The sequence below is a fragment of the Mauremys reevesii genome, linkage group 5 (genome assembly GCF_016161935.1).
Source record: "Mauremys reevesii isolate NIE-2019 linkage group 5, ASM1616193v1, whole genome shotgun sequence".
NCBI lineage: Eukaryota > Metazoa > Chordata > Testudines > Geoemydidae > Mauremys > Mauremys reevesii.
The window spans coordinates 91449051-91468169 of NC_052627.1; the positions used below are offsets into that span (position 1 = coordinate 91449051).

The 19119-nt window shown below is 44.6% G+C and overlaps 1 protein-coding gene across 6 annotated transcripts in view; it reads right to left on the reverse strand.

Annotated features, from left to right (window-relative positions):
• The window catches only part of ATP10D (ATPase phospholipid transporting 10D (putative)), a 113601-nt gene that overhangs the window by 8054 nt on the left and 86428 nt on the right, over nt 1-19119 (reverse strand). For all 6 annotated transcript variants that reach the window (XM_039540192.1, XM_039540189.1, XM_039540190.1 and 3 more), the window contains 6 exons: nt 17165-17783; nt 15903-16006; nt 15207-15333; nt 3152-3336; nt 1132-1441; nt 390-466 (listed from right to left, as the gene is read on the reverse strand). In XM_039540192.1, coding sequence (XP_039396126.1) covers nt 390-466; nt 1132-1441; nt 3152-3336; nt 15207-15333; nt 15903-16006; nt 17165-17783 — 1422 coding nt within the window. The remainder of the gene's footprint in view (nt 1-389; nt 467-1131; nt 1442-3151; nt 3337-15206; nt 15334-15902; nt 16007-17164; nt 17784-19119) is intronic.

The following is a 19119-nucleotide window of genomic DNA, read 5'->3' on the forward strand; positions in this document are numbered from 1 at the left end:
GGTAGCACCCAGTGCTCCGTTCATATCAGAGCCCCTACATGCTGGAGGCTGCACAAATGCAACCCTGACTAACATCTCAGATGCAGGAGGCCAATCTCTGCCTTCACGTACATCCATGCCAACTTCATGTGGGCTCCATGTGTTGGCTAGGAACAACAGGGAGAGTTTGAGGAACAGGGTGCTCAGTAATGAGCAACAGGCTCCCTTGTCAGGAGCACTCAGCCTCTGATTGTTCCTGGAAAAGCACTCAGGCTTGGGAGTGAGCTCAGAACACAAGCTGGTCCCTTCTGTGGCAATGTATTGTGTAGTCTCTAAACCTCAAAGCTGAACTCTGATCATATTTCAATCTGAGTTTGGTTTGATTTGCAGCTGTTTTCTGTCTCCACTACCTGCATGCCTTCTTGGCCTGAGAGTCCCACTCCAGTATCAGCCACCTGGATCATACTGACATCATTGGCACCATCACCTTCCAAGGAGGGAGGGAGAGGAATAAGAAGATATTCTTAGTTGGAACACAACATGGAGGTAGCTTTGCTGGCTAATGCAGTCTACACAGGGATGGCGAGAGGAGACAAAGCTATCAGAACACTGCCCAGAATACTAAGAATTATTGTTCTAATCAACACTGTAAACTATGGAATACCCCATGAATAGAAAGCTAGTAACGGGAAGCAGTGGATTTTACAGGAAAATAGTGCCCAATGGATGTTTGCGGTTACATTTTTCAGAAACTTGCCGATACCTTGGGACTCTAGCTCTACATGAAAGAGACTGGACCATTTCCTGTCTCTCTCTCACAGGGGATATTTGTGATAGAGAATGGCAGAAAAACTCCCCCCATATACCCCTTAAAAAAACCGAACTGATAAAGTAACAGAGAAAGCATCAGTATTACTGTTATTGCAAGCCTAGGAAGAAGGGCTTTCAGTAACTAATTTAAGGGCCAAATTCACTGGCAGTATTGACTCAGCGGAGTTACACCAGTTTATGCCAGAAGTGAATTTGGCCCTAGGTAGTTCATCTCTTCCATGGGTAAAACGTATAAGAGACAGCAACAAAAATATTAAAAATAGCTCTTCTTTTTTCTAGGGAGCAGAAATCATCGAGCGCGCAGCTGGGGCGGAGACTCACCTACGGCTAGTGTCATCACTTTCAACCTGTTTCGCACCAGTTTGACCACTTCACTTTTCTGCAGGGGCGTTGCTCTGCAGCAGACCACAGCCCGGCACCTCTCCGTAAGTTCCAGGAAGATACTTTGCAGGCTCTCATGCAGGGCATATTCTAAAGTCTTTCCATCAATAACCAGGCTGGCACTGAACTCTGGAGGTTGGGTGGAGGGAGCTGGAAAGACGCTCGCAAGTTTGGAGTTGTGATTTTTTTGGGCACACATACTTTTTTGGATGTCTTCTAAAATAGTGTTCATCAACAATGCACAGGCATCCTTGTGTAAGGCAAAAAGAAAGGACATTACATCAGCCTATCTTCTACCCTGACCTCAATTGGCTCTCCAGCGCTATTGTTTTTTAAAATTACAGTTGGACAGAGTTTGCTGTCTGCAGAGAAGGCCAGTTCACCCTTGTTTAAGCAGATTGGTGTGGATTTTGCACTACTAACCGGGAAAATAGTTACTGGATTATTATGAGAGTAATGACCATTAAGAACTCTGTGATATAAATCAGGCTTAGTTATGAGTCTTTTGCTCTCTTAATTTGTTTAGTTTGGAATGGAAACCCAGGGATACCTTTTAAATCCAGGTTAAAGGTGACCTGCAAAACCTTCCAAAAAAATTGGCTTTGTACCTTTTTTTTTTCTTTATAATCTATCAAAAGGCCCAAAAGATATTTGTAAAAAAAAAGTTTGTGTCTGCTTCTAATTTTACCTAGACATCTCAACGATGTCATGTTTTGCTAGAGGACCTCAGAGCCTGTTTATTGTTACAGCTAACACCCTAACCAAAAAAGCCAAGCATTGCAGCACTAAGGCACCAGTTATCCAAATTGTTAAGCAATTGTGGAAGGCAGATGGCTGTGAACAAAAATAAATATCCAACAATTTTTATAGAATGACTTAAAAATCCCTTCCTTTTTCAATCTGTTGTTGCACTAATTATCCAGTTACCAGAGAATCTCCCAAAGAAGGAATGACCTGAGTTTCTAAGGTATAGTACAAGCAAAGCGCGCACACACACACACACACACACCTCTCATTCACACATTCTTTAAAAAATCATAAAGAACAAAATGTTATCACATGCCCAGTCCTCCCCACACACATGTATTGAGCAAGCAGCAGTGTAGTGAGAAAAAAAAAGACGGGGGTAAACCAATCTAAACTAAACTTTAACTAAACTCCTTATTTCCCCAAGGAGAAGTAGGTAAACTCTGTGTGCCCATGTTTACCCTCAACTACATAACTATTTTTGCAGGTCACTTAATCTGGATAATGGTTAGCCATTTTTTCTTTAAAATCTTAAATAGCTCACAAAACAGAGAAACAAAATGCAATTAGTTATAAACATCCAGCAGATGTCACAATTATCAAGTAAGACTGAGTTTGACTCCCACTGCAGTTGCAAATTTGAACACTGTTTTATTTACCAGATGACTGAACTATTTTCAAAAGGAGAAGGAAAAAAAGATTTTGCTCCATTAAAAAATGCAAGCAGATTAATGCTCTGGATCTCTGTCTGTAATACCATTTTAATAAGATAATTCCTTGTGTATTAATGCTAATCAAGCAGGGCTGAGGGAAAATATGACACAGAGCAGCAAAAAATTAAATTTAACACAATTTCCATGTCAATAATTCTTTGACCAGTCACTATATTCCCAGTATACTTCAAGGTCTAGCTTTCTGCAAACATTTTCCTAATACAAAGAGAAGTGAGACACTGCAGTCGATTTAAATAATTAACAATCATTTACGGGTTGTATTTAGAAACAGGTTTCTGTAAAACAAATGTAAAATATACTTTATGCACAGGGTGGGGGGAAAAGACTCCCAGTTTTTCAGTATATAAAGGACATCTTAGAAAACATGTAATTTAAAAAAAAAAATTTTAAACAGCGCTTCTAGTATAGTCTGACCATCATTTCTGGCAAAAAAAATTGCTTGTGGGGTGACAGGGAGGGCAATCTCCTTTTCCACTCACTTTACTTAGAGATTTGAGGGTGAAGATTTTGTCATCTTGTTCCAATAATCTGCAAGCATATGCGATATTGACAGCAGTCTCTTGTTTATCTCCTGTCAGCATCCAAATTTTGATTCCAGCTTTTCGCAGTGCCTCTATAGTGTCTGGAACACCCTCCTGCAGGCGATCCTCAATCCCAGTGGCACCTGCGATAAAAAGCATGTGGATTAAAGCAAAAATTAAAAAGACAAAACAAATAAACATGGAAAATTCTAATTAGTCATTGAGTCATAGAAATTTAGGGCTGGAAGGGATCTGAAAGTTAATTTAGTCCAGTTCCCCTTGCTGAGGCAGGACCAAATATACTTAAACCATCCCTGACAGGTGTTTGCCTAACCTGTCCTTAAAAACTCTGGTCATGGGGATTCCACAGCCTTCCTTGGAAATCTATTCCAGTGCTTAACTAGCCTTATAATTAGAAAGGTTTTCCTAATATCTAACTGAAACCTCCCTTGCTGCAGACTAAGCTAATTACTTCCTGTCCTACCTTTCATGGACAGGAAGAACAATGATCACCATCCTCTTTCAACACCCCTTAACTGATCTGAAGATGATTATCATGTCCCCCTTCAGTCTCCTTTTCTTAAAGCTAAAAACACCTAGTCTTTTTACTCTTTCCTCACAGGTCAGGTTTTCTAAACCTTTTATCATTTTTGTTGCTCTCCAATTTGTCCACATCTTTCCTAAAGCGTGGGACCCAGAACTGGACATAGTACTCCAGCTGGGGCCTCACCCAGTACCGAGTACAGCAGGACAATTACCTCCCACGTCTTACATACAACACTCCTGTGAATACACCCCAGAATGATATCAGCCTTTTCACACCTTTGGCTCATATTCAATTTGTGACCCACTATAACCCCTAGATCTTTTTTTTCCTGGTACTACTGCCTAGCTGGTTAGTCCCCATTTTGTAGTTGTGTATTTGAATCTGCTTCCAATTTATCAAGGTAGTTTTGAATTCTAATCCTGTCCTCCGCAGTGCTAGCAACCCCTCCAAACTTGGTGTCATCCACAAATGTTTTAAGCATACTCTCCACTCCATTATCCAAGTCATTAATGAAAATATTGAATGGTACTGGAATTGGAAAAGGTTCAGAGAAGGGCAACAAAAATGATTAGGGGTATAGAACGGCTTCCATATGAGGAGAGATTAATAAGACTGGGACTTTTCAGCTTGGAAAAGAGGCGACTAAGGGGGGATATGATAGAGGTCTATGAAATCATAAGTGTAATTTACTCCTCATAATACAAGAACAAGGGGCCACCAAATGAAGTTAATAGGTAGCAGGTCACCCTCACCACATGAATTCTGTTATGTGCACCAATGTGAAGGCGATGTGTCACACATCACCTCCATATTGGTGCACATAATAAAATTCATTCCTCAGATGGGTGGGGAAAATTAAAGGGAACACTGTAAGTACATTTTTTCCAATCAGTTTTGCACCCATTTTATAGTAATTTCATCTGGAGACCACATTTCCCTAGTTTGTTTATGAGAATGTCATGTGGGACTGTGTCAAATGCCTTACTAAAAATCAAGATACATCATGTCTACTGCTTCCCCTCTATCCACTAGGCCAGTAACCCTGTCAAAGGAGGAAATTAGGTTTGTTTGCGTTATTTGTTTTTTTGACAGATCCACGATGGTGGCTATTCCTTATCACCCTATTATCCTCTCAGTGTTTACAAATTGATAGTTTAACAATTTGTTCCAGTATCTTTCCAGATATCGAAGTTAGGCTGATTGTGCCCAATTCCCTGGGTCCTCTTCATTCCCCTTTTTAAGGACAAGGTACCATGTTTGCCTTTCTCCAGTCCTCTGGGACCTCACCCATCCTCCATGAGCTCTTGAAGATAATTGCTGATGGTTCTGAGATTGCTTCAGCTACTTCCTAAAGTACCAAATGGTGAATTTCTTCAGGTGCTGCCAACTTAAATAAACTTATCTAAATATTCCTTAACCTGTTCTTTCCTTATCCTGGCTTCCACTCCTTCCCCCTTGTTGTGAATATTGTGTTAAGTATGTGGACACAATTAACTTTTTAGTGAAGACTAAAGCAAAATTGGCATTAAATACCTCAGCCTTCTGCTTGCTCTTGTTCCTAATGTATTTATAGACCCTCTTTTCTCAGTGTTTCTTATGTCCCTCTCCAATCATAACTTATTTCAAGCCTTAGCCTTTCTGACTTTGTCCCCACATGCTCATGCTACTCTTTTGTACTGATCCTTAGCAATTTGTCCATGTTTCCACTTGCCGCAAGATTTCTTTTTTAATTCAGGTCATTAACAAGGTCCTGATGCAGCCACATTGGCCTCGTACTAGTCTTCCTATCTATCCTTTGCATTAGGATAGTCTTCTGTTGCACCCTAAATATTAACTTTTACAAACTGCCAGCTCTCTCAAGCTACTTTTTCCCTTAGATTTTCTACCTATAGGACCATCCTACTAGTTCTCTTAGGTCTGGTCTACACTAGGAGGTTATGTCGAATTTAGCAGCGTTAAATCGAATTAACCCTGCACCCGTCCACACAACAAAGCTATTTAGTTCGACATACAGGTCTCTTTAGTTCGATTTCTGTACTCCTCCCCGACGAGGGGAGTAGCGCTAAATTCGACATGGCCATGTCAAATTAGGCTAGGTGTGGATGGAATTCGACGTTAATAGCTCCGGGAGCTATCCCACAGTGCACCACTCTGTTGACGCTCTGGACAGCAGTCCGAGCTCGGATGCTCTGACCAACCACACAGGAAATGCCCCGGGAAAATTTGAATTCCTTTTCCTGTCTGGCCAGTTTGAATCTCATTTCCTGTTTGGACATCGTGGCGAGCTCAGCAGCACTGGCAGTGATGCAGAGCTCTCCAGCAGAGGTGTCCATGCAATCTCAGAATAGAAAGAGGGCCCCAGCATGGACTGACCGGGAAGTCTTGGATCTGATCGCTGTGTGGGGTGATGAGTCTGTGCTTTCGGAGCTGCACTCCAAAAAACGGAATGCAAAGACCTACGAGAAGGTCTCCAAAGCCATGAGAGACAGAGGATACAGCCGGGATACAACGCAGTGCCGCGTGAAAATCAAAGACCTGAGACAAGGCTACCAAAAGATCAAAGCGGCAAACGGATGCTCCGGATCCCAGCTCCAGACATGCCGCTTCTACGAGGCACTGCATTCCATTCTAGGTGCGGCCGCCACCACTACCCCACCACTGACCGTGGACTCTGACGATGGGATAGTGTCGACGGCCAGTTCCTCGGAGATATTCGCGGACGGGGAAGATGAGGAAGCAGATGAGGAGGACGAGGCAGTCAACAGCGCTTACAACGCTGATTTCCCCGACAGCCAGGATCTCTTCATCACCCTCACTGAGATCCCCTACCAACTCTCCCCAGCCGTTAACATGGACCCTGAATCAGGGGAAGGATCAGTCGGTAAGTGCTTTAAACATGTAAACATTTATTTTTAACAGAGCAAGAATATTAACTATGTGAAAAGAAGGTCAATATATATATGGGGATAGAACAGAAATCCTCTTGGGAGATCTCCACGAAGCTCTCCTGGAGGTAATCGAAAAGCCTCCACAGGAGGTTCCTGGGGAGAGCGGCCTTATTGAGTCCTCCGTGGTAGGACACTTTTCCGTGCCAGGCTATCAGCAGGTACTCTGGGAGCATTGCCTCGACGAGCATGGCGGCATAGGCCCCTGGTTTGTGCTGGCTTTCACGCAGCATGCGGTCTCTATCTCTGAAAGTGATCCTCCTCAGGGTGATCTCCCTCAGGGCGTCCTGCTTTGAATTAGGGGAATGTTAGTATTGGGAATGCTTGACTGTTCCTTTACATAACAATAAGCATCGGTTTACAGCCACGTGGTGGAGGCGGTAGAGGGGCAGCATACAGGGATCTTTCCCGGGGACAGCCACGAGGGGGTGGAACAGGGGCAGAGTTCATGCTTTCCAGATTGCCGGCAGCAGGAACCTGCAAACGCTATGACCATTGCTTTGAGCGTGAAAGGAGGGCACTGCTATACATTAAGGTTTAAGCAGCCAAAAGTCTACGGCTTACCATGTGTGCCTGCTCCATGAATTCTGCTGTCCTGCCCCGCTTGTCTGATCTCCAGTGCAAGACCCCAGGCAATGAAAGTGAAGGCCGAAAATACAAACTTGTCCTGGGTGTGCATGAGATAGGTGCTGTGCATGGTCTTGTTCACAGAGACAGACTAGACTATGTTCATTGTTTGCAAAAATGTATCTTTGTAAGGCATTCACTCCCTTTTTCCCATCACACAGCTGCGACTGTTTCCCGACCTGCCCCGGCATCCCCCTCACAGAGGCTGGCGCAGATTAGGAGGCGAAAGAAAAGGACACGGGACGAGATGTTCTCTGAACTTATGGGCTGCTCCCGAGCCGAGGCGGCACAGCAGACCCAGTGGAGGGAGAACATGTCTCAGTACCAGCGCTCACACAGTGAACGGGAGGACAGGTGGCAGCAGGAGGACCAGCAGGCGACTCAAACGCTGCTTGGACTAATGAGGAAGCAAACGGACACGCTCCGGCGCCTTGTGGATGTTCTGCAGGACCGCAGGCAGGAGGACAGAGCCCCACTGCAGTGTATCTGTAACGGCCCTCCCCCGCCACAAAGTCCCATACCCCCCTCACCCAAAGTAACAAGAAGGAGGGGCGCCAGGGGCCGTGAGAACTGTCACTCCACCCCTGCTGAGTGCTCAATTACCAAAAAGCTCTCATTCCCTAAATTTTGAGAAGTCCTTCCCTTCCTGACTCACCCAAGCCCCCATCCCAGTTTCATCCCCTAACTGTCCAGGTGATAATAAAAAAGACTTTTCTGTCAATTACTGTTTCTGTCATGTTCTTTTAGAGGAGACTGTGTTTCAAGCGGGGAAGGGGGTTGGTAATTGGACAGGTCAGTCACCTTTACCAGGGTACAGACACGGGGGCAGGTTCAGCAGCAGGTCACACACACAGTGCAGTCTCTAGGCACCCTGGTCAGTCTGGGAGGTTGTTTTCATGTTCTGTTTCGGGGGTGCTATGTGACTTTGTGGCGGGGGAGGGTGGTTAGAGATCTTATGCAGCGGTCCTTATCCTGGATCACAGAGCCACGCAGCAGCTGATCTGTAACCGTCCTCCCCCGTCACAAAGTCACATAGCCCCCTCACACAGAGTCCCGAGAAGGAGGGGTGGCAGGCTCTGTTGAAATAACCAGTCCACCACCGCGCACCGCTCTAGGAGCAGGAGCCTGTCATTCCTCGAGTTTAGAAGCGGTTTTTGCAGCACTACACACCCTACCCACCACAATCTGCGTCCCAGTTTTAACCCTTTACCGCGAAATCAGTACTAAAGAAAACGGTGTTTATTAACAAAGTTCCATGTATTTTATTTTTAAACGTGTGTTGGAAGGGGGGGAACGGGGTGAACGGGGTATGTAACTGCAGAGGATAGTCAACGTTAACTGGGTAAAGAAATGGGGGCAGGTTCAGCTTCTCTGTAAACAAACTTAATAGTCACAGGTTACCCTGCTCACTGAGGAACCTAGCTTTCAAAGCCTCCCAGATGCACAGGGCTTCCCGCTGGGCTCTTCTAATCACACGGCTGTCTGGCTGGGCGTAATCAGCAGCCAGACTATGTGCCTCAACCTCCCATCCCGCCATAAAGGTCTCCCCCTTGCTCTCACAGAGATTGTGGAGCACACAGCAAGCTGCAATAACAATTGGGATATTGGTTTCGCTGAGATCTGAGCGAGTCAGTAAGCTTCTCCATCTCCCCTTGAGACGTCCGAAAGCACACTCCACCACCATTCTGCACTTGCTCAGCCGGTAGTTGAAGAGTTCTTTGTCACTGTCCAGGGCACCTGTATAGGGCTTCATGAGCCAGGGCATTAGCGGGTAGGCTGGGTCCCCAAGGATCACTGTAGGCATCTCCACATCCCCAACAGTTATTTTGTGGTCCGGGAAGAAACTACCTTCCTGCAGGCGTCTAAACAGACCAGAGTTCCTGAAAACACGCGCGTCATGAACCTTGCCCGGCCAATCGACGTTGATGCTGGTAAAACGTCCCCTATGGTCCACCAGTGCAAAGTAGCCCTTTCGGTTAATATACTGGCTGGCCTGGTGGTCCAGTCCCAGGATAGGGATGTGAGTTCCATCTATAGCCCCACCGCAGTTTGGGAATCCCATCGCGGCGAAGCCATCTATGATGACCTGAACGTTTCCCAGGGTCACTACCTTTGAGAGCAGTAGCTCAACGATTGCGTTGGCAACTTGCATCACAGCAACCCCTACAGTAGATTTGCCCACGCCAAAGTGGTTCGCTACTGACTGGTAGCTGTCTGGTGTTGCAAGTTTCCAGAGGGCTATGGCCACTCGCTTCTGCGCAGTCAGGGCTGCTCGCATCCGGGTGTCCTTGCGCTTCAGGGCAGGGGACAGCAAGTCACACAGTTCAAGGAAAGTGCCCTTACGCATGTGAAAGTTTCGCAGCCACTGTGATTCATCCCAGACCTGCAGCACTATGCGGTCCCACCAGTCCGTGCTTGTTTCCCGGGCCCAGAATCGCCGTTCCACAGCATGAACATGACCCATTGCCACCATGATGTCCACGGCGCGGGGTCCCGTGCTTTGTGAGAGGTCTGTGCCACTCTCACACTTGATGTCCTCACCGTGCTGCCGGAGCCTCCTCGCCCGATTTCTCAGCATCTGACTGTGAAAAAGGTGGACGATAAGGTGCGAGGAGTTGACAACGGCCATAACTGCAGCGATGATCGCAGCGGGCTCCATGCTCGCAGTGCTGTGGCGTCCACGCTGTCACTGACCAGAAAAGTGCGCGAACAGATTTCCCGCCGGCGCTTTCATGGAGGGAGGGCGAGAGTGACGGTTGAATGATGACAGTCGACACATATTTTCCCCCAGCAGGCATTGGGGGCTCAACCCAGAATTCCAATGGGCAGCGGGGACTGCGGGAACTGTGGGATAGCTGCCCACAGTGCACCGCTTCCAATGTCGACGCTTGCCCCGTTAGTGTGGACTCACAAAGTCGAATTACTGTCCTTAGTGTGGATACACACGTTCGACTTTGTAAGGTCGGTTCCACAAATTCGAGGTAAGTAAAATCGAACTACTCTGGTAGTGTAGACATACCCTTAGTTTGTTAAAGCCTGATTTGTTAATTTTACTGTCCCTATTCTGTTGCTCTCACACCTTCCTTTCCTGATTCCTTTCACCCAAATTGCCTTCAACTTTCAGATTCAAATCCAATTCCTCCTTGTTAGTTAGAATCAAGCTTAAAAATATCTGCCCTCCTGGTTAGTTCTTCCACCTTCTGAAACAAAAAATTGTCCCAAAACATTCCAAGAACTTATTGGACATTTTGCATTTTGCCTTATTTTATTACTTCTCCTGCAGATGTCTGGGTAATTAAAGTCTCCCACTAATATCAGGTCCTGTGTTTTGGTTATTTCTGTTGTTCCAGAAATAGCTCATTCACCACCTTCTCCTGATTTGGTGATTTATAGTAGACCCTCACTGTGACATCACCCCTGTTTCCTTCCCTCTTTTATCTTCACATAGAGGCTTTCAACTCTTCTGGAGCTCAGAACAAATGTATACATTCTTAATGTACAAGGAAACATCTCCTCCCCTCTTGTTCTTCCTGAACAAACTATACCCCTCTATACCAATATTCCAAACCTGTGTAATTCCAAGTAAGTCATAATCTAGTTTATGTACTAATACTTCCAGTTCTTCCTGTTTCTTCCCCAAACTGCTTGTATTTGTGTAGAGACATCTAAGATGCTGAACAGATTCTCCCGCTGTTTTTCCTCTTGTTGCTCCTCCGAACTTATCATAATTTTCCATTCTCTCTCCCCGCAACTTTCAGCCCTATGTCCATTGATAAACCTTGCAAGACTGAGAGCTTTCATGTGGCATTTTAGTACAATATGGCCAGATTTCAAGTTGAAAGATTGTCTAGGATTTTAGCACAATGCTACTAACACACAGTCTTAACAACAGACAGAACCATGTCAGGGGACAACTCACAAGGCAGTGTATCTGAACAGCTCTGAAACACACTCATGTCCCTGAATTAGCAAGGCTCAGGGACACATTTTATGTCCTGTTCACACTACAAAATAGAACTGTGTTGTAACCGCAGATATGGTTTGACTTGCAGGATATCTGGGGCATAAGAGAGTCCCACAATGGGAACTAAGTTGTAAAACTAAGCAAAGACTCACCACATGCCAGAGGACAGCAGCTGGTTGGGTAGAACCATAATTTACTGGCTTTCACTCCCAGGGCCGGTGCAAGGAGGTTTCGCGTCCTAGGCGAAACTTCCACCTTGCGCCCTCCCCCATCCCCACGCCCCCACGGCAGCTCCCCTCTGCCCTGAGGTGCCCCCCCTGTGGCAGCTCCCCACCCCCCACCCTGGGGCACCCCCCCCCATTCCAGCTCACACCTGCTGTGCTTCCGCACCGAGCACGCCGTCGCTGCTTCACTTCTCCCGCCTCCCAGGCTTGCGGTGCCAATCAGCTTAGGCGCCGCACGCCTGGGAGGCAGGAGATGCGAAGCAGCCACGGCATGCTCGGGGAGGAGGCGGGGCAGGGGTGAGCTGGGACGGGGAGTTCCCCTGCGTGCCGCCCCCCCCCTTACTTGCTGCAGGTGGCCCTCCCCGTGCTCCCCTGCCCCAGCTCCCTCCCCGTGCTCCCCTGCCCCAGCTCCCTCCGCCTAAATGCCGGCGGCGACGGGGGTGGCTGAAGATCCGGCCACTGTGGTCGCTGTCGAAGAAAATGCCGCCCCCCAAATCCTAGCGCCCTAGGCAACCGCCTAGGTCGCCTAAATGGTTGCACTGGCCCTGTTCACTCCACAATGACAGGGCAAACCCATCTGTGACTGGATGGTTGAAAGAAAAAGAAAAAGCATTCACTGTACGGACTTGTCTTTCCTTCCTAGTGCCCAGTTCTGATAAACAATGAACTGCAATGCAGCGGAGGACTGAGATAGGGTAATGGGGACATGGGCCCTATGGTCAGATAAACTCTTGCTACTGCTGTTTCATCAAGCAGCTGCCACACAGCTGATTGGCCAGTGACCAACCACGCACTAGGAGACAACGCCTTCAAGACCCCTGCTCTTTCAGTGCCTGGAAGTCATTTCACTCAGACTCAGCTGGCAGGCGAGAGGAACAAAAAATTATCTTCAGGGTTGGGAGTACATTGTCTTAATACAGCCCTGCTGCAATATCTGCTTCCTTCTCCATCTAATCTAGGGCAGATTAGAAGTATATACTGCTGGGGCCCAGCTTTGTGCACAGTGCAGCACCATAAAGAAACAAACACCCCCTATGGCACAGAACGGATATTCTTACTGGAAACTACATTTTATTTCAATAGAGATTTTAATAAAGTGATTTAATTTTCTAACTGTTGGTCCCCACCACCTGGTACGCCAAAGGACTGGGACTCCCTGTACATCAGCATGGACTTCACCCTTCTCTATGGCATCTCTTCAACCAGGGACTATGGACCATCCCAAGTCTCTGTTTGTGACCTTGATAGTAACTGGATTGACTCCACCTGTTTGCTCTTCATCCTCTAATGCTACTTCTACACCGCACACTACTTGCAGCGGCGAGTCTATCTGGTGCATAGCTACATGCTGCAGCGAAAAGCAGGCTGCATCCACACTGCAGTGTGTAGCTACCCGTGTCAGTGAAAGGCTCTCACAGGGAGGGAGGCAGCAGGGAAAGGCTCCTGCAGCGGAGAGCTATCAGCGCCCATGTCCACTCACCACTAGGCACTCCCTTGTGGCCAGGCATGGCATCGCAGCTCTCAGCAGGGGGCGCTAGGATGGTGAAAGCCACTGCAGCACTGTGGTGGTTTCTCTCAATAACTCGGCCCTCCAACTGGGTCACAGTCTTTAGCCCGCCCCTTCTGGTGTCACAGTTGTTCCAAACAGTTCAAACCTTCTGCCTCTCTGGGGCTATTCCTCAGCCTCTTCCTTGTTTGATCAGGGTCTTTCCCAGGCCTCCCTGCTTGGAGAGCTCTCTCTCCTTATTGACTCAGGGCCCTGCAGGAATCTTCTTGCTCCCTGGACTCTCTATAGAGCAGAGGTCCTGAAACTATGGGGTGCACCCCAACCCTGATTAAGTGAGCAAAAATCTACATCTTCAGCAAAGAAACAGCTTGAGGTTCCTGTCCACACAGACTTTCTATCTCCTGCACCTCAGCCGAAGATGATTATTGTGCAAGAGAAGACAGCAAAAGTCCCAAATCATCTCTCCCTTACTCTCTACGCACGGCATTATCACCTGAGGAACAAAGGAAGCAGCACTGGGCCAAGTGGGAGAGATTTTGACTGGGAGAGGCTCAGCCAGTAAGACCGCTGGAATGTGTGGTGAGAGACACCGACCTTTGCTTTGTCTTCACTTGGCTTAAGTTAGGTGTTAGTTGCATTTTACCTTTTATTTCCTTGTTGCCATTTCTGAGTTGTATGCCTTATTAGTTGTAGTCACTTAAAAGCTCTCTCTGTGTAGTTAATACATTTGTTTTATCTAAACCAGTGTGCTTGGATTGAAGTGTTTGGGAAGTGCCATTTGAGATAATAGAAAATGATATGCACAAATCTCATTTTCTATTAATAAAGTGATAGACTTTGTATGAGATTGTGTTGTCCAGGCCAGGGGAGGGCAGTACAAAATGCACATTTCTGGGGTAAATTACAGAACTGGGAGTATGCTGGTGTTGCCCTGCAGTGTAATTGACAAGTGGCTGGCTAGAACACTCATACAGTATAACTGGGAGTGATTTACATGCTGGAGGCTGTGTGAGAGCAGACCAACAAAGCAGTATTAAAGACACCCTAGGCTGGAGAATTGAAGGGATGAAGCTGTTTGTACCCTAGGTAATGTCACACCCTCGCTCCTCCCCATTACATCCTGGCTCCTCCCTTCCCTGACACCCAGGAGAGCTAGGAGTAGGGTGACCAGACAACAAGCATGAAAAAAATCAGGATAGGGCTAATAGAAGCCTATATAAGAAAAAGGCTCAAAAATCGGGACTGTCCCTAAAAAATCCAGACATCTGGTCACCCTAGCTAGGAGGGAGCATTCCCTTGTTTTGTCTAGTACCAAGGACTGCTACTGTGCCTGTCCATGCACGGGACACAAGGGATTATGAGGAGAAGGCTCCCTGCACCCTCATCACTGCTGCACAATCTGACCCTTACTCTACAAAAAGCAAAGCAACTACCACTTGGAAAAATATAAAGTCACACAGCATAAAGGTGGACACAGCTACCTTCTTTACATGGTAGTAGCATATCATTAAAAAAAAAGTCAACAGAAAAAGTCTCTCTTCTGCTTCTAGCCAGGGCTGTTTTTCCCCACGGCCACAATCTAGTCTTTGACTTTTTTTCAAAGGTCACCTCATGAGCAATTGTCCACAGCCACTACCCCAACACACAAACCGACTGCCATCCTGCAGGCATGAGGAGGCCTGTCCCACCTTCCCCGCTCAGTCTGGCTGCATCTACACTGAAGATTTTCTCCAGTTCTTCCATAGCTAAAGTGAACTAGCCCAGGAGGAGTGTTAGTATAGAGCTGTGGCTGACGTTTTACCACCAAATGGTCTAGGGACACTAACTGCACCATGCTACACCAGCAATGCACTTTAGCATGAGTCCGTGACACGCTACAATCTCCTAACAGGCTTGTAATATCATTGGCAATGCCCAGATGCTCTGCTGTACGCAGAGCTAGAGAGACTTCATCTGCGCTTCATTCAAAACCTATTACAGACACTGGAAAGACTTCAGCTGTCTTCAGTGGGATTTGTATCAGGCTCTGTATCTGCAAACTTACGGAAATTTAATAACAAGACATAAATCCTAAGTCTGCAGAAAGCCACTTTAAAAACAAATTCAGCTTTGCACAGTGCCTTACAAAATAAATCTATTTATTCAAGCAGATTTTCACTGCAATACAGTTTCCAGCAAGCGATAATGTTTTCTACCTACCAAGGAGTGTTAACTTGGTCTCAAGCTTCATAGTAGATTCAAGCAGCAGCTCTTCCTTATTGTCAATACTGGTTTCTGCTAAAAAATGACTATTTAACCACTCAGCATATTCTGCATCACTCATCACCTGTGGAGGAAGAGGGGGAAAAACACAGAGATCAAAGCCTCAGCTCTACTCAGTGCTTGAGCTATACAACCTCTGAGGTTTGTTTACAGAGAGGTTTGGGCAAATTTCTTTCCCTTTCATTAATGCTGAGCTATATTTTGAATTTCTGGGCAGCTCTGAATCCAAAATGAAACTCACCTAAAATGTCAAAATGACATTTCGCATTCAAACCACGCAACACTGTCAGCTTTATATGGTTTGAAAGTGAAGCCATAAAACTGACCCAGGCTCACCTCCCACATGTCTTAATCAGAAAACTGGGTTAACTATTTGTTAATCACAATTTTATTAATAAAGCTGTAGATATTAAACCAATTTACGTCCTCCACTGCCACTAGCTATGACAGTTAAAAGTGAAGTTATGCAGTAACTTTGATCTTTCTTTGATCACACAAATTTAAATAAAAGTCTAGTGCTGATATGCAAGCACTTGTTTAGAAGTAGTTATGTATGTCTCAGAGCTACAGCACTCCACATTCCAGAGAAAGTATGTCATTTCATGAACTACCATAAATCTCTTCATAAGTTACCTTTTTAGCTATACACAATGTGCGCAGTCCTCTTCTGGCATAATCATCTAAGTGTTTCTGAGTTCTCTCCTTAATTTTCTTTTGTTCCATTTCTGATTTATCATCTGAAATTTTTTTAAAAAGGGAAGTAAAATATGCATTGACGACATTTACTTACTGACATTTACCACTGATCCATATAGTTAAGACAACATGTTTTCTTGCCCTCAATGACCTTCAATAAAAAGCAGTTGGTGTTTTCCATTCCATGTAAATTAATCATTATAGTGCAACAGCAAACAAGAAACTGTACTACAGAAGTCAATGTTTCCTGTTGCAGAGTCCAAAAGTGTCTGCCACATAAATAAACAGGCATAAGTAAAAGGTGCCACAAACTCTACAGACACAGTTCATACATCAGGTGACAACATCTAATATTAGGTTTTTCCTCCAGTTGATAATAGCCCACTTCAATTGATTTGTCTTGTTAAGAATTTTCCACTCCATGCATCTGATGAAGTGGGTTTTAGCCCACAAAAGCTTATGCCCAAATAAATTTGTTAGTCTCTAAGGTGCCACAAGTATGCCTCCTCCTTTTAACATCTAATACACCTCTGCCACCTCGATATAACGCTGTCCTTGGGAGCCAAAAAAATCTTACCGCGTTATAGGTGAAACCGTGTTATATTGAACTTGCTTTGATCCACCGGAGTGCACAGCCCTGCCTCCCCGGAGCACTGCTTTACCGTGTTATATCCAAATTTGTTTTATATTGGGTGGCGGTATATCGAGGTAGCGGTGTATTAGAAGTTCTATCTGAGAACTCAGAACTATTGACATAAATAAAGAGTGGACACTGTCTAACTTCAATATAGTGTATTTCACACGTTCATTAATAAGATGTGTTACTATTATAATAGGTGGTCTGAATTCAGCACAATACTTGAGCAGGTGCTTTAAGCACAGGAATAGTCCCATTGTCTTCAATGGGTGTACATATGTGCTTAAAGCTCAGCGGTGTCTATGTATTTTGCTGAATTGAGGTCTTGAACCCCAATTTTCCTAGCTTTCTTGGGTGTCTGTAAAGCACCTGTCACAGTGGTACCTAAGGAATAAATAACTAGATATTTCTGTGGGAGCACAGGAACCAGAGAGCTGTTGACTATGGTAGGTCTGTTTAGTTATTTACCTTCTTTTATGTGTCATTCAAAAAAAATGATTCAATTAATTACTCTTGTGAGATACAAAGATGAAACCAAGAGCTGACGAAGTTCTGTACGTACCGGAAGGTCCAGTCCACAATAAATCCATAATGACCGAGTCTGCACCTTTCGTGTACACCACCACTTTGTTGGAGAGCGGATGTCTAACTACTACTGACATTCTTTTTCGTACTGAGTCAAATGGCAAAATGTGCAAAAGCTGAAATGTCAAAGATCCCAAAGCAGCCAGGTCCACAGTAACTTGATCAGGAGTCCTAGACTGTAAAGTGCATTTGTAAGCCTTGGCAGCATGAACTAGTGCAGCTTCATCAGGGCTCTCAGCCTCATAACACAGCTTAGCTATAGATTGTTCAAGAGATGATCCAGCATCAGAGTGCTCACTGCCTGCAGCTACGTCCACTCTATCTAGTGGTCCAAGTGGAGGTACTTTGGTGCATTGTGGGCTATCAGTATACTGAGCTTCATTAACTGTTTGGGCCACCCCTTCCACAGCAGGTGAAGCCAGCTTCCCTCTGAAAATAGATAGTTTGCTCCCAAAAGTACTAGGGCTCTCAGAGAATGACTCTTTTGCACTTGGAGCTGGTGATGAACTCAGCCTTCGGACTGACAACCTCTGGAACATCTGTTTGATTTCCTCAAGGGATTTAATAGGCATTCTACCTAGTGAAGATAGTCTCATCTGCAACAGAATTAACAATAAAATAAATAAATAAATAAAAATCAGCAAAAACATTTATATCTGTGCTGAAACAATTTCATTTAGTAATGGAGGTATTTTATTTCAGCAAGGATATTTTTCTTTGTATATTGCTTATTTAAACTTCAATGTTGATGTTTTGGACTTAAATTTGTATTTGTATATATATTACCATATAATTCTATTAAATAAATTCAGTCAAACCCATAGGTAATTAGATTCCAAGCACATCAACTGTAAACACTTCAGATTTGTAAAATTACACTCATTTCAAGTCTGATTAATGACTGTGGTTCATTTCTAGAATTTGGACCAATAATGAAACAAATAGCATGACTTACTTTCTAACTTTTTTTAATTTCACAGCAAATGGACTTAAAGTTTTATTCTGTTTATTCTAAATCAATCAGATGCATACAAGGATTAAACCTGCCCCACAAAAAAGGTGACAATAATCACCTAAAAATAACTTTTAGAAATAAAATCCTTTTCTTATTATTTGGACTTACACTGAAAAAAACAATACAAAATGCTCGGTTTAGTATATTGGACACTGATCAGAACAGTACTACAGTTCATAGCTTACATCTACTGCAAACAGCTAATGTCTTGTGGTTATAAAGCACTCAGAAGAAGAAAAACACTACAAAGAGCTATGGAATGTATTTTACTATTTAAAATGTTTAGCATATTTTCTATCTGTGAATTAGGTTACGGTGACTGGATAGGAGTTTTTTGTACTATTGCTTAGGGGAAATAAGCTATTTTTTCCATCAACCATTTTTTGAATGCAGCAGCAAAGCCAGATTTACAAATATGACATTCTAAAGATCTGCATCCCATTATAGGTCTGAAACCCTGCAATTTAGCAAGAGGAACAAGTTTTCAATTAAGTGACATTTACTTACAGTAATCACATGCTTTCTGTGGGAAGTTCAACTCTAACCTTTTCTAAAATAAGGTTACTTAGAGGATAAATTGGATTACATTTTAAAAAAAAAAAAAACAAACCCCGAGTTCCAGTTACTAAGAAAGTGATAATTTATTATTGAAAAGAGGAAGATCACTACCCATAAAACAGCTGTTATGCCTTAGCAAGGGATCCAAGCTGCCATATGTAGGTATGTTTTAATTATTATTATTACAGTATAAAACTGAAAAGTAGGCTCTCCCTAGCTTTGTAGTAATGCCAGGAGGCAGCTACAGTTTGCTATATACCACATTTTTCATACTGGATGGGGCATTAAAATCAGGCATTTTATTGGCGAATAGAAGAACATAGTAAAAATGGCAAATCCAATTTAATATTAGAGTTCCT